The 16,627-nt window shown below is 37.6% G+C and overlaps 1 protein-coding gene across 4 annotated transcripts in view; it reads right to left on the minus strand.

Annotated features, from left to right (window-relative positions):
* CACNA2D1 (calcium voltage-gated channel auxiliary subunit alpha2delta 1) overlaps window positions 1-16,627 on the minus strand; it is a 354,960-nt gene that overhangs the window by 301,433 nt on the left and 36,900 nt on the right. For all 4 annotated transcript variants that reach the window (XM_088165884.1, XM_088165883.1, XM_088165882.1 and 1 more), the window contains exon 2: window positions 4,120-4,201. In XM_088165884.1, coding sequence (XP_088022010.1) covers window positions 4,120-4,201 — 82 coding nt within the window. The remainder of the gene's footprint in view (window positions 1-4,119; window positions 4,202-16,627) is intronic.

Genomic DNA, 16,627 nt, shown 5'->3' on the forward strand with positions numbered 1-16,627 from the left:
ACAAAGAAAAGGGAATCCTCTTCTGAGATTCTCCTTAAATATGATTCCATGAAACTTAGTACATATTGAATGTGAACACCTTAAATACAGAAAATACTCTCCCTGGTTGTCTATGTCCACACTGCAGAATAAATCAGATTTCTACCAAGGTACTGATCTCAACAGGACAGCTACCCACTTACCACATACCTCACCTGACTTTAATGGTCATCGACATTTTAATTTTTTTGTTCCGTTGCAAGTACATATTACACTCTGAGTTTTACATTCTCTCTCGTCAAAATTTCTCCCAGTCTAAAATCAAAATAATTGAAAATTAAGGCAGTATTCCTATCCCTCCCCGTCATGGTCATAAAAATATATTTTATAGTTCTCCAGAAGAGACTATAGGGTAATTCCCTGCAGCACGAAGACCCCCAGACATCCAAGGCACATCCAAGCACAAACAGCACTGATGAACCGTGAGATACTTTCAGCAAGTCATGGGAGCATCATTAGCACAGCAGCTAATTGAAAAAACCCTGCCTTACAGAGAATTAGTTCACTGTAGGTGAGAACATATTAATTGTGCTACTTTGAGACCTATCTTGGTCACTTTAGAGGTCTTCATAGAAGACTTAATTGTACAAAAAAGAAGACACAGATTGTAACTTCAGCTGAATCAGTGGGAATTCTTTCCCTGAGCCCAGGGAGAGGTTGACCAGGCTGTGAAATGGTTATAATCTGTTACATGTTCTTGCTAAGAGCCTTAACATTACACTTGGCCAAATTAATATTAATTTTCCTTAGAACAAGGGAAGACATTTCTCATACCAATCTGATTATTACAGCTTTTGACAGAAAATCATGTTTACTATTTTATAATAGGAGCAATTTGTTCCTTCTTTTTATATCATTTATTGTGCTTTTAGAGAGAGAACGGGAAGAAAATCCAAACAAATTATTTCTTTTTTCCAGTTTACATGAAGATTACAGGTTTGGTCCAAACAATTCTGGAGCTGGAAGAAGAAATAAATCAGAAAAAAACCCGAAAATTCAATCTGACTGTAAGCATTTTTAAAGCTTGAGCAACTGAAGGCAAGTTCTGTGAATAAAAGTGACAGGCATGCAGGAGTGCTGTTTTTCATGTCTTGTAGTGTCCATTTTTCCAAGACTGTGCTTCATTTCAGAAGAGATCTAACTAAATGTTAATAGGCAGTGAGCAGAAGAAAAAAAAATGTCATTCAGAAATGGGAAAGTGACAATATCCTGTGAACAAGAAGAGAGTGAGAGATTGCACGGCTTACACCTTGCAGGGCTTTGTGCTCTCTCTTGCAGCCAAGAGACCTAATTAAAATCTCATGTCTAGAGAAAGACATCATGCCACTTAGGTCAAACACATGGCTTTGATATATTTTACATTGAAACATCCCCCTTTCATGCTTTTAATCCTAGGATTACACACACATATCGACCATCTTGTAAATACCCTCTGAGATAACATCATTTGCTTGAAGTCTGTTATAAATTCTGGCTATTCAAAAGAAACTTACCTGTAATATTCAACACTCATGTTTTTGTTTTTATCCACATGAATGCCACTGTGGCAAAGGTGGTAGCACTACAGACTATTAGGCTTGCCCAGCAGTTTTCATTGTAAGTCTGTTTAGCAGCTTGTAAATTTTCCAAATATTAACTACATAAACTAATATTTACCTCAGGGGAAAAAAAGAATGACAACATCAATCTCTTGGCTTTTCATTATCTCTTTTACTATGTGGTCCTTGCACAGGAAGGCATAGCAAAATGGTTGAGACATTAACTCATTGTTTTGCTCCAGTTAGAAATCCTGTGTAACTTATTTTCCTACTGCCTATTCACTGTAGATTAAAATATCAATGGTGTGTATTTAAAGATATATTTTAGTCTCTAGCATAAAAAAAAAAATCAGCCTGAAAAGAACCTGCAGAGATTTCATCAGCTAAATTGAAGAGAACACCGGTGTGTTCCAGCTTAGAGAACATCACTCCTAGAGAATGTCCCACCTTCTCTGCAGTTAAAGATCAAACTTGCTGTGGTCTCTCAGGTCTACACAGTGGGAAATGGAGGAGAGAAAACTGAATGAAGGACAAAGGGCAAGAGACTGAAGTATGGAAACAGGAGATAATAGACTGGAAAATGGCAAGCAAAGAATAAGGAGATCAGACTGGAAGGGAAGGTGAAATAGAAAAAATCATACAGGAGAAAATTACAGGTCTGGGACTGAGAATTAGTGATGAAGGGAAATGTGAGAAAGGGGAAGAGAAACTCCTGTGGAAGAGAAGAGAATATTGTGACAGGCACTACGGACACCTGGACAGAATGTTTTGGAAATGCTAAGAAAAATGAAGGAGTTAAGAGAGAGGTGCTGATCTGGAAAAAGCTGAGGAGAGAGATCCTAAAATAGAGACAAGAAACTAGTGTAAAAAAGAAAGGCAGACTGGCCAAGCAGCAAAGGCAGAAACTGAGACAGAAACATAGCACAGGTTGAGGAGAAATGAAAGACAGCCAAGCAACACAGCAGGAAAAGAATGAAAAGTTGAATGGTGAATCAGTGAGAAAAAAGAGACACAGAAAGTGCAGGATAGACCAGATCACACCTAAATTAAATAAGCAAAAAAGGACTCATAGCAGAAACTCCATACCAGAACTTGGAGACTGACGATTTGCAAGTCTTGTTCAAGTTTCCTGTCAGCAGATGCATGTGAAATCCACCTACAAAAACTCCAATGAGAGTTCCATGTTTCTAAACCTTACATTTCCTCAGCAAGCTCAAGTGCTAGACATTTCTGCATTGGAAACCCATGCTTGTCCGAATCTGATGATTTGTGTTAGGATGTCAAGATTTCGTTTTCAGTTGCTTTAGGATTTTTAAAGATTAGAATGTGTATCTAAAGCATCTGCCTTAAATTGTGTTGCAATATGATGCAGTCAAATATTAGGAAAGGCCAGAACTAAAATAAACTCTGCAATCTTCATTTATGTTCATTGTGCACGCAGTGACACAGCCCTTCCTTTTGTAAGACAGTGGTGATCTCATCTGAGCTAATGGGCATCTGAGCTAATCATCCTCCTCTTACAGTCAGTAAAGACAAAATGTCCTTCAGGGACAGGATACATGCAAGACATGAATGTCTGGGGAAAAGGTCATTAAGGTCAGAGGAATACATTAATACACAATGCTAAATCTGACAATTTCACACATTATTTTTTCTCTAGGTTTCTTAATGGCTTCAAAACCTCTGCTATCCATTTAATGGATTATTTGGGATCATTTTCTGAAAACCAAATCTCAAGGCTTCACATTCAGTTCCCCAGGACCAGGGGCTTTTGCTGGCAAAAAATAACTCAGTTTCCTGATGTAGCAGCAAAACTTCCCTCACCTCAAATCAGATATCCATCAGTTCAAAGAAAGAGCCATAGCTCTTGTGCAGGGATAGAGAGAGGGAAATGATCATATGGTTGTATTCTGGATTGTGATGGACACATACAAAATTGTATAGGTAGTGTAATTCTGACATGTTCTTAATTTTGCCTTCATTTTTCTGCAATGGCACATGTGTTGCACATGCAAATGTATCTCTGAATAGAGTAATAACACACAAAAAGAAAATCTCAATGAAAAATTTGTGAATTCTTTAAAACAAACTCGGTGTTAAATTTGAACAGCTGAATAAAAGTAGTTTTCATTCTCATCTATGTTTCTGCTAACCAAAAGCTGCCTCATTTCATGAAATTTGTGTCAGAATGATAGGTTCTCTCTTTAATAGAGAGCAGGATTCTCCACCACTGTGAATGGTTGCTTCCTGGATACCGTATTTGACAAACACAGAATACAAAAGTGCTTGCTTCAGGTGGGAGTGTTGCAACAATGGCAAGCCTTATGTCTGACACAGCAAAGCTGATTAAATATTATCAATGGGGAAGGGCTGCAACACTGAGAGTGAATTGATGGATGTCTGGTCTTCATTTCTCTCTCAGTAAGCACTGCAGAATTTAATCCCCCAAAATCATTTTTGTATGTTGAGATGAAATGTTTGAAAAGCCTAGAAGATGCAAGCCCTTCACTTTCTAGTCACAGCAGTCTAGGACACCTCTTACTTCAGCAAGCCGGTCCACTCCGCTTGCAGTTCGTGCGAGCGTCACGAGATCTTCCTGCATCTTATCCACCCATGCTTTTATCCTGCAGAAAAAAAAAACAGAAAACAGAGGCATCCTATCAGATCACTGACAAGTGGAAAGGCATACAAGCATATAGCACAGAAAAGGGAGAAAATGAAAGGAATAAAGTCGAATACAAAACATAAAAGACTTGTCTTTGAGGGTTTTCTTTGGCCCAGCCTTTGTTGACCTGAATCTGTTCATACAGCTGTCTGTGGTGGCCACCATGCTATGCCATGTAAACCCAAGAGTGCCATTGTATCTGTAGCCAAGCTGCAGCAAAGACCCCCACAACAGAGCTGGCACACTACCTGCCAGGACAACCTGCCTGCTCTGCAGCTCACTCCCAGAAATGCCTCTCCTGAGTGCCCCAAGGTCCCAACAGTGCAGGCAGAGAAGAACAGCAGCTGGCAGCAGCTTTACAAACCACTAGATTTTCTGGCCTGTAATCTCTCTTCAAGGAAGCAACAACAGGACAGGCAGCAGTGGCCACGAGCATTTTTGGAAAGGCACATTTGCTCCTGGCGGCTGTCACCAGAGAAGAAGTGATTGTTGCTGTGCCTGCTCTGGTCCCTGTGCCCAGTAAACCTGACTCTCTAGGAAAGCATTGGATCCAACACAGTTTCTGTGCCATGTCATATTCTGTAGCAGGAAAGGAGCTATGGTGAAAGTTTATTCCAGTAAGATCCATGTTCAGAAAAAGGTTGTCTTGCTTGCCTAGCCAGAAAGTTTGATGTCGAACTGATCTCTCACATTATCCCCGCCATTATTCCACCCTCCTGCTCTGAAACCTAGATAAACATATTTATCTTCCATTTCCCAGCCCTAATCTCATACCCCAGCAATACCAACTTAGATTAATTCATTAATAAAGACAGGAAAAAGGGAAATTCTATTTTTGCTTCAAAATGGAAAATTTGGAAGACTAAGAAAGAAAACTTCCATCTGATTTTATGGAAAATGTATTCATTAAAGCCATGAAAAGAAGGAGTAAAACCAGTCATTATTTACTCCTTTCCATGACTTTAATGAATCCACAACCGATATTTTCAAAGAAGATTATGGCTGCAAATTGACTATTTTTATTAAAGGACCCTTCTTCATGCTTCCTTCGCACATGGAAATCACATTTGCATTGACTACAGCAATTGATTCCATCGTTGGTGTAGTGCTCTCAAACCTTCCCTTCTAAGCTTTGCTTTCTAAAAACTGAATTAATTTCCTGGTTCAAGTCTCCACAAAGCCCTATATTATGTAAACATTTAGTCCTGTATAAAAATCAGTTTGTTTAAAACCATGATGCATTATGTTAACCATGGCTTTAAGATCATCATTTGTATCTGTGCGAAGAATATTGACTCAAAAGCACAAGTATGAGCACAAACAAGAAAATGCTATAATTTTCCATTTTTGAATGGTTTCCGTTTTTTCTGTGAGAAAGGATGAGGTATATGAAAGGTGAAAAAGTGAAACCCATTACCCAAAAGTGTTTTCAAAAGCATAAAATAAATAATTTAACACCCTGAGATTTTTTTATGTGATCCATTTCAGTAATAAAAATTGTGGATGTTATTTCTAACAGGAGTCAATAGAAAAAATCAGGGAAGATTGATTTTTAAATTGACTTTTTCCATTTCCTACTGCTTTATATTTTTACTGGATATATTCCTCTCTGTCTTTAAACAAAACTGGAGTGGTGAAAACATATATTAGTTAACTAGTTAGTTAGTTAGTTAGCTCGTTAGTTACTTAAATTTGAAATTTTGGAAGAAGCTACACTTAAAACTAGTAATTACTACTACTTGTATACGAAACATTAATCATATTTTCTCTATATCATGAAAAAATATTGATTTTTCAATAAATACTTCTTACATATTGTCTAGAACTCCTACCTCCACACAATTAGCCCACACCTTGCCTTTTGAAATTAGTTGCCATGATTAGTTTTATTTTGGGTTTGGTTTGGTTTGGATTGGTTTTAGTTTGTGTTTGAGCTAGGCTTCTGCTTCAATGTCAATGGGATAAGGCATGTCCAGAGCTGACTGACTGTCTCCTCAGCCAGGTGAGCTGAATGTATCTTCTGCACTTCTTCCAGTGGAGCTCCGGACAACTCTGATTCCTAATCCAAGATCTCCACCTTGACTTTTAGTGAGATAAGGGTAGAGAGTATCAGTCTGTAAACTGAGATAGGAGGAAGTACACCTTCTTCCTAACTTAATGGCAATCTCCCTCCTCAGTTGTAATTATAACATCAATAATAAGGCTTTTTCCAATATACTCACTATATATTTACCTTAAGATGATTTTCTTGCATATTGGAGTTAGCCTGTTAGACCTTCTGTAGTGAAAACTGTCTTTGTTTTTTTTTCTTGCTTTCCTATACATTAGGGTGCAACATCATCACAGAATTATGGAGCCACAGAATAATTTGGGTTGGAAGGGACCTTTAAAGGTCATCCAGTCCAATCCCCCCTGCAATGAGCAAGGACATCTTCAATCAGCTCAAGTTGTTCAGACAGCAAAAAGCAATAACATCAGAAGTGTTGAGCTAGATTACTGTCAAAAGTACAAATGATAAAATGACATTCTATGGCTTTGAGGAAGCTCAGTGTAATTCCTCTTGCTTTCCCACGAGAATTTGAATATGATTAGTAGTATTTATAAAGTCTAATGTCAGGATTTCTGCATCTCAATTTCCTACCTTGCTATCAGAAAGGTAGTGCACATTTGAGATATTTCATGCTCCACATAGGCCTTTTCTCAGAAATGGACATACTCACATTCTATAACTGTCACAAGAAAATTGCATAGAGTATATAATTTTTTTTCCCTAGTAAATGACTCACATTATCTCATTGTGGTTTTGGAGTTTTTTAAAGTGTGTCTTTAAAAAAAGATAAAAAGAGCCTTTAGGCACTGAAATGCTTGTCTGGTGCTCCTTTTAACTGAAGCCTGCAGTGCAATATTTGTCTGACAGCTGCTCATGGTCAGAGTTTATTTAACAATTGGAAAGCTGTCACAGCAAATGGGAGTCCCCATGACTTAAAGAAGCAGCAGTCATTTTTTTTCTGCAAAGGGCACCAACAGAAAGCCTGTACAAAGTTGGTTTGTTCCCATCATTATTAGTTTGGCACAAACATTGCAATGGATGTCCTGTTGAAAGGTGACTATGTTCTGCAGGACAATTGACTGTAACCCCTTTCTCCCACACACAGGTTGTCCCTGTATGAGCCAGTGACAAGACAAAGGAGTGTGCACATGCCTTCCCACAGCAACTTCCAAGTGATCTGAATGATGGAGGGAGCTGTCTGATTAAAAACAGACAGACACGGGTCATTTACTGGGGGATTAGAACGTACAGCCCTGCTCCTGTCACCTGGGCTGTGATCAGATTGATGATAAAATAGCTAAAACACTAAAGTGCCATTCAACCACATTATATGATTAGCCAACCTAGTGAAACAGCTATTTTGACAGCACACGAAGATTTTGTTTTCTTGCTTTTCTTATTGTATTTTTTTCTCATTTTTTTGAAGCAAGACAGTTATATTTGCTAAAGTCAAAGGACACAGGTACACCCCTAGCCACACTCCAGGCAGAACTAAATATAGCAGGTGCTAGACTAAAAAAATCTTTCTTTTAATTTCATTAAAATCTATTTTTATATTAAACCTGTACTTGCAAAACAGAGCACTGCTCAATTACAAGGGTAAAAGAACCAAGACATCTTGGTGCAGAGTAACCTGGCTATAACCTTTTCTTTTTCCTGCTGAAACTGATGTGTTATTTTTCTGCTGACTTCAAGGAAAGCAGATTCATGTAATGATATGCCATATCTTTGTAGACCACTCATACTAATTTAAGGTCCATTAGCTGACTTCTGTTTGGATAATGTATTATAATCTAAAGAGGCAAGGATAAACCTTAACTCTCACAATCGAAGTCATTTGGTATGTTGGCAATCCACATCCAGTTCTCTACAGTTAAGATTACATTCAGCTCAACTTTCTTTATAGTTCTTGTATATAAAAATAGCAACAATTGAAGTAATGAAAGCTGTCAGCAGTGAGAGGAAGAAGTGTTTTCCATATAGGTCAATATTTCTCAGATTATCAGAAAGAAAAAAAATACATAACACACTGCTCGTGATTCAATTGAAAAGTGGTGTTCAAAAATGAAGATAGATGAGATTAGTTTCAGAAACTGAGAGACAAAGCCTTGTTATATTTTTTCAGGCTAACCCCACTTTATTTTCTTGCTCAGAAAAAACCTTCACTTTCAGGTTTAGATGTTTTTTAGAAGATTTGCTGTTAGTGAAGGAGGGGGGAAAGGCTACAGAACTATCATAGCAGCAGGCTTCACAACCATTCTTTGTCACTCTTAGGAAACACCAAAGGGCAAAAATAAATTCTTATAGTAATTTACTGAAGGCATATGAATGGAAGCTACAATAGAACTACTAACCTTCTACCCAGAAATTACCCATGTTGCTGCATTTCACACCTCTCACTTCACAACTAGTGATTTTAAATACCACTATACTTTTTTTTTTCATGACCTAAGCTGACAGCACTCATCTTTCAGGTATGGGGACAAATGGATAAGTTTATAGACAACGAGGCTTTTGAAGGAGAAATAAAGGCAAGTTTTGTGAAATACTGAAGAAATTTTCACAATATACCAAAATTCCACCAATTCTAAAACAGAATGAATATGAAGAAACTGATGCAAAGATCACTAAAATCCCACGTTTACCAGATCAACCTCTCAAATGTCCATTGTCTCCATAGCCAGAAAATGAATAAAAGAGGGTTATATAATTCAGATGTGACATAAAAACACATGAAGGCAAATTGGCCATCTAAGGTTTTCTGAATTCTCCAGGTCTTACAACAGAGTTTGTAAGATAGTCCAGTTAGATTCCACAGAGGGGATTCAATTTTATCCTCCAAAGGCAGGCTCACCTCATTCTATGACTTCTATGGTTATGAACACCTCAGGGTGACATACAGTCCTCCAAGACTCCTTTATTCTGTTGTTTGAAAATTTGCTAATGCTATTTGAAGGTACCTATAACTATAAAGTGTAAGTACTATACATAGTAAATACAGTTTGAAATTAAGGTAAGGATCCAGAAATTTAAGTGAAAAGAGGTGTGTTCTGCAAGTATTGAAGACCCCCCTTTTATTCCAATGCAATAATACATAGGAATAGATATGAAGTGCTAACTATCTGTTAAAAATATATCATACCATTTTGCATAAATGTTTGGAAGAATGTTTGTGTAATAAAAGCAATGCAAAGATTAATTCATGGCATTTGGCTGTACAGAGCAAGGAAAATACAGAAGCTATGTGATCTCTGTACATAAAAATGGATGTACAAAATCTTCTGCATCTTCTGCTCCACAGGCAAAGATATTTCCTTCATTGGCAAGAAGAAAAGTTAGTACTTTGTTTCTTTGCCCTCTTTGACCATCTTATCTTCCCAAATGTGACAAGCTGCTGGCCACAGAGTCTGCAAGGACCTTCCAAAGATAAGATAGCCTCAATGGTCAAGACCAGATAGCCCCTTTTGTTCTTTCCTCTTTTCAAAGTGTAAAACCCTTGCTTGAAATAGTAATTTTACATTTCTCAAAAGGAAACATTTGGGAAGCAAGACGTAATTTCTCTGTCATATCTGACATTCTGTAGACAAAAAATGTCAATGTGGACAGAAATCTCTTCAGGATACATTTGATTCTTAGTAGCAGACATCCTAATGTTCAGACTTAGGGGTTTTAAGCTTTTAATTTACGTGGCCATCCAGTCACAGAAGGTATAATATTTTTCCATTTTTTTCTCCCAAACACACCTTTTCCATATGAATATAGTTCATCTCCACCCTAGTCTTCACAGAACAAGCTCTCAGGAGCATTCACAAATGACTACTTTACAAACTCTTCTTTCAAGGACTCCCCCTGTACCACAGATAAATTGGGAACAAGGAATCCAGAGATGCAGCATTGGTACAGAAAGAAGGAGAAGGAATGGCCCTTTCACTGGGCCAGCAGCTCAGGATATTTAAGTTCCACCACCAACTTGCATGAGGTGGTCAGTGGCAAGCCAATTGCTCATGGCACACGAAGGGCAGATCCATCGCTTACCCTTTTCTATGTACCATTTTTTATAAAATACTGCTTTGAGAAGAATACTGAGTCACAGTGGCAGGTTCCAAGATGGAAATGGTCAACTGTGAATGGCACCATGAGCTGCTTTGTCTTTTCCCCACTGGCTATAGAAGCAGAAACCTTTCTCCATTCTCACCCAGGACTTCCAGGCCAAACTAACTCCTTCACCCCCACATGTCTTTTGGAGCATAGCCTGAATGGCTGTTTTGCTCTCACCTTCCAACAAAACCTTGCCTAACTCCCTCCATCAGAAGGCTTCACAGATGGATCTGGGAAGAGCCTCATCTGACCCAGAGGCTGGACCCACTGGCTGCTGCTCATTCTCACTGAAATAATCTCTCCTCATATTTCAACTCTTCATCTGTCACTTCACTTTACATTTTAACAAGTGTGTAGCAGATAGTTCAAAGCATCCAGATGTTAAGAAGTTGTGATCAAGTAATTCCTTCAATATGGTTTCCACTTTCAAGAGCATGGTCCTATTATTTTATAACCTTGTTCAGTATGAGCCAAGTGACTAAGAGGTGTTTAACTACACATGTTCATAATTATAGTTTCTGCTTCACAAATATTTCCCTTTATTTTGCCAAAAGTGCTCTTTTACAATCTAAAGCTTCCTTAGGAAATAACATGAAAAATATCCTCTCATGGAAATTACAGTTGCACAAAATATCATTTAATAATTTAAGCTCAATCTTTAATGCAAGCCTGATACAGTCAGCTGCAAAATTACTAAAAGCTGTAAAAAGGACTCCTTAAAAATGATTATGTTTTAATTATCAACGATTATACTGCTAAACAGTTCAACAGAGAAGTCATAACAAATTTTCAGCTCAAATGACTGCCAGTAGAGCTCAGATGTTTCATTAAATGCTTTTACAATAAGATATACATGTAGTACCATTTATTGCTTACCACTGAAAAAGCAATCAAACTTTCCAAATCTAGTTACTGTTTTTGTGACTGAGAAATATAAATTCATATTGAAGACTCCCTAATTTGTTTCTAATCTGTACCAGATTAAAAGCAATCATTTAGTTTTAAATTGCAATGGTCTAACATGTGGCCAAGGACATAGATCTCACAGAGGACCAGGCTTTGCTGGAGAAACTGGGATGTACCCACCAGTGATCCCCCAAAAGAGCAGGTAATATGCCTTTCATCATCTCTTTGTTTCACCTCTGATAACTAGTATTTAAAGAGTGTCCAATGCAACTGGACACTCTGTAATGCAATCTGGTCTCAGATAAATTTCTCTAGTAAAAACACACTGATATTGCCCTATAATGATAGGCAATGTGGTAAGGAGACTGAAATTGAATCTCACATACGTCACTGCAGTTATTCCAGTACTCCAACAATGGAACCTGGATTAGAAGCTGTCCTTATGCAAATTAAGATGTAAATGCTGCTATTTTTGATGGTTCTGTATTATACGGCAAATCTGTTAATAGCATAATGCCTTTGGAGAATAAAAAAGCATGTCTTAAAAATGATTGAAAAATAAATCTCAGTTGTAATAGAATTTTACAAAGTGCTTAACAGCACAATTTTGCTAAGACATTTCAGGCAAACAATTACTTTATCAGTTGTGTTTAACATATCACACTCATACTTTAACCATAATTTATATTGAAATTATTTCTTCCCCACACTAATAAGCATTACATTTTAACACCAGAAAAAAAAACCTAAAATATGATACATTGGATATCAGTAAAGAAGAGATTAAAGGAAAAAAACTGATATTCATACAAGCCAGGAACATATTCATAATCATGTACGTGCCTTGATTCAACTGAATGAGTATTTCATCTAATCCACCCAATTTATGCCCTAACCACTTCAGTATCTTGTTTTCACGCCTATATAATGCAGACGCTGCACACATGGACTGGACTTGCCTGTTCTTCATACTGAATAAATTGTAGAGACCACCACACTAAGAGACATAAATTGATCTCCTTAAAGCATGCAGTTAGTTTGATCTGCTGTTTTGGTTTAATTTATACACATGGGAATGCCAAGATAAGCTTTGAGAGAAATGGCTCCATGTTCATCTCATTATGTCATCACCTACACTTCTGAGGAGCTGAAGCTTTCCTTGATGCAACACGTGGATGCAGTCATCAGTCACTGCTTCTCACTGACTTTCAGGGAACTGAGGTATAAATCAGCACTGTTATTAAAAATCAAACTGGTTTGTTTTTTAAAAAATTTGGGGGGAGGGGGTTTAGTGGGAAAAAATAGTATTAAAGTACTTTGCCTCTCATAGAATATAGTAGGCAAGTTCAACTAAGGTGATGACAGCATCATCAGGGAGCCGAGTTACTCATTCCTCTATTTTTATCTCATTCTCTGATGTAGGTTTTGGCTGTAGCAACAGAAGTCCAGCACACAGGACTGACACTGGCACCAGCAAAGCCCTGAAGTACCCAGCCTGTGCTTTGGTACAGCAAGGTACAGGAGCAGGCGAGTAATTCCCTCTATGCAAACCACACTAATCACAGAAGTGAAGCACATAGCAGAACTGGGAGGCTGCACTCAGATCCTGGACAACAAGTCTATCTTTTCTGATTTTGCCACTTGCCTAAATGTAAAAGCTAAAAGTAAAAATTGAGAAATGCTTAAAGACAAACATATGTTTATGTGCTCTGAAAGATGGGCCCTGATTGTATATGGAGAATCTTCCTTATAAATTTGTATGAAATTGTTAAAATTACTAAAAAATACATTATTTAAAACAGTTATTTAATATGAAATTCATACTGAGACTACTGTATGATCATTTAAGCACTAAAAAAAGTAATAAAGGTTGATTAAAAAAGGGTAGGGATTTTTTACACAACTATGAGTTGTTTGCTATCTAAGCTTCAAATTTTATAACCTCTTTTCGAATGCATTTTTTTGTGGTGTCGATCCTTCTTGTTTAATAATGCCAAGGCTTCATAAATAAAACATCTATTACACTAGATATCAGAATGTCACCTTCTGATAAACCTATGTAGTCTAAGGAAAAAACCTACCTGACTCCAAATATACACCATTAATGTAAAGCTACTCTTCTTCTAATTTATTATATTCTTTTAAATTACTAAATACTTTTTAATTTTTTTTTTTTGTTTTACAGCATATTCCAAAGTATATTACTTGAAAACTGCACATCCAAATTAATCAGCTTTGTTTCCTTTGCAAATACATTCTTTCTTTCAAAGCCTGACTTCCAATGTGCAAGGCTGTCACCACCCTAATGTGCCACTGCTGTGGCATGTGTAGTAAAGCATTTAGAATAAAGAAGAGACTTTTTTTTTTTTTAAAGACTTGAACTGACTCCATATTCTGAAAGATAGGCACAATCTGCATTCAGTGCTGCCATTTCAAACAAAAAAGTAGAGTATCACAACAGAAGATGTAAAGCAGAGATTATTGCACAGGCAAAAGAATAGCACAGAATATTAAGTTCCTACAGAAATTAACATCAAAATTAGCATAGCCACGCTGTCTTTAACTTCTTTGCATTTCACAAAGTCACGCTGAATTACACAGAGTTTTTGCTAAAGGCACAGCTGGCACGTCGTTGTTTCTGGGATGCATATTAATGGCTGTGTGAAAAGGATAATAGTATATGAGAAATAAGCAATGCATTCTTTTCCTCCTGTTCAAGAAGTTGTCAGTGTGTTCCCCACACACACACTGCATATTGCTGTCTTGAAAACAGAAGGTCAGGATTCCTGATCACAGGATCTGGACAATGCCTTCACAGGCTGGTAAAGAGCCTTAGACGAATTAAACCCATGGCTGTTTCTCCAGGGTGTTAGAGCAGCTATGTATCAGAAGTGCTAGCATACTGTAAACTACCAGAAAATTTCAATGCAATAACCCTGTAAAGAATCAGCAGAAACCAAAACCATATTGCAATTTTCCACTTTAGAAAATTAACCTTTAGAAATGGCGTGTCAGGTGTTACAGACCAGTTCAGTCATAAACAACTGTGCAGGTCTTAAATTTCTGTTGTAATCCTCCATTTGTGATTTATAGTACTTTCCTTAAATCTGAAGAAACTGCAGATTGAAGGATAGTATTTAATGTCATTTGAGTGATACGAAAGCCTTGACTTCGTTCTTTTTCTTTTAAAGAACTCCTATAGTTAGCTCACACATTACTTATATAAAACTTAGAAAAATAAGAGTTCATGTTCATGATGTTTGGGTTTCACTTTTGAAAGGCTGTTTGAAGAGACTGCAAGCGTTTGATTCACAAAGCTCAGGCACAGAAATGGTTTCCAACTGTGCACACGGGGCTAAAGGGCTCTAAGGGTCACTTCACAGTAAAGCTGAACAAGAATGACACTAAATGTAATTCAGCTCTAAAACAATTCCTTCTCAAAGCGGCTTCGCTCTCCTTTCTCAGGCTGGGGTAAATGCTTGAAGGTCAGGAGGCCACAGTGCTTGTCAGTGCATTCAATGCACATTAAAAAGACAGGCTATTAAGGAAAGGTCTCTGACATTTACTTGGGAGCCAACCCTCCCCTCTTCCAGTTGTCCCCTTCCCCAGTTTCAACACATTCTCTAATTAAGCATCAATACAATGCAATATAATTGATGTAGTAGTCATTACTGGGAATTGCCCATTCTCCTATCAAATCAGAGTGTACAGAAAAGGCCGTGTTTGAAATGGGTGAACTTAATTGCCCAATGGTCCCCAAGAGGGTTGTACAAACAGATCAAGACATCACACACACACAACTGATCTCAGCTGTGACACAAGCTTTTTGTCACTCCCTCATCCATCTTTGCTTACTAGGGATAATGGTGGCTGGATCTGACACTGGACAATCTAATAAATAAGAGCATTGGATGTGTTTCAAATGAAGCATCCCAGAATGCAGGATTTAGTGACATTTTGATTAAAGGTCCATACATAACAAAGGCTTTTCATGAGGCAGCTGCTTAAAAGACAATCTATTTGAGCAAAACCAGAGCAGAGTAGCTGGTATCCCTTGGCAATTTACTGTGAAACATTTGTTTGCTTCACAACGATCTGGTTCACAATCATTGTACTTGCATGGTTGGTTGCTTAAATCTAAATCTCTAGCAGTCATTACACAGAGCAAAGGAAAAAAAAAGTCGACTGCTAAAGTAATGCCCTTTACACAAAACAGACATGTCAGGAAAGTGCTTTCATTTTCCTTTTCCAGCACCTTGTTCTGTTTCCCATTCCCAGTAAAAAGCACTGGAGTTTTAAGTTTCAGTCATGAAGAATATTTGATTAAGAAAAACGTTAATGCAGAACAGTAGTGTTAACTGTTCTGAAGGAAGTGCACTACCAACAATTTAGTGATCAATTACAGAATCACTGATACTGATCTAGGAAAGTACTGAATTCATTTTTAAGAAGGAAGGAAGGAAGGAAGGAAGGAAGGAAGGAAGGAAGGAAGGAAGGAAGGAAGGAAGGAAGGAAGGAAGGAAGGAAGGAAGGAAGGAAGGAAGGAAGGAAGGAAGGAAGGAAGGAAGGAAGGAAGGAAGGAAGGAAGGAAGGAAGGAAGGAAGGAAGGAAGGAAGGAAGGAAGGAAGGAAGGAAGGAAGGAAGGAAGGAAAGGGATATAAGGGTTTACAAACAGAAACAACAACAATAACTCAAATCTGATCATACAAAGAACACAAGCCTCCACAGTAGGCTGGCTCTTCCATGCTTCAGTCTGCACCATGACAAGTAAAGAGATGCCTTGGTTCCAACCTGGATTATCAGAAGTAGCTACTAAATATTTAAAAGACACAGATAGGAAGCATTCAGGCAACAGAAAAGATGAAAATAAGAAATAGCTTGACAAGCAGGGAAAATGTCAACTCTGGGGGGTCATGCTGCATTTATTTAGGCCTGGCTGGGTGTCAGTAAGTAGAAGGGAATAATAGATGGCAAGGATAAAAAAAGGGAATGAAGGGACAGCTCTTATATTACAAAAGCACAAACTAAAAGATTGAATTACTTAATTTAAACAGACCTCTGTGAATAAGTTCATTTCAACTTTTTTTTTCTTTTTTATTTATAAAATGCTACCCTAGGCAGTTTCCAAATTGCTTAGTGCAAAAGATATCAGAGGAAGATAAAGGAATCTTTTAAGCTAGGTTCAGTTTCTGCATTTCTCTTCGTTGTCAGGACTGTAATACAATTTTGCTATGACAACATACAAGATTCCAAGGATACACTGAATGCCTCAAGAGCTCTAAATATGTAACATTCTCCAGATGGGAGGGAAGGCAAAAACTTTTGTACAAC

This window comes from Sturnus vulgaris, chromosome 5 (assembly GCF_052056855.1).
Source record: "Sturnus vulgaris isolate bStuVul1 chromosome 5, bStuVul1.hap1, whole genome shotgun sequence".
Taxonomy (NCBI): Eukaryota; Metazoa; Chordata; class Aves; order Passeriformes; family Sturnidae; genus Sturnus; species Sturnus vulgaris.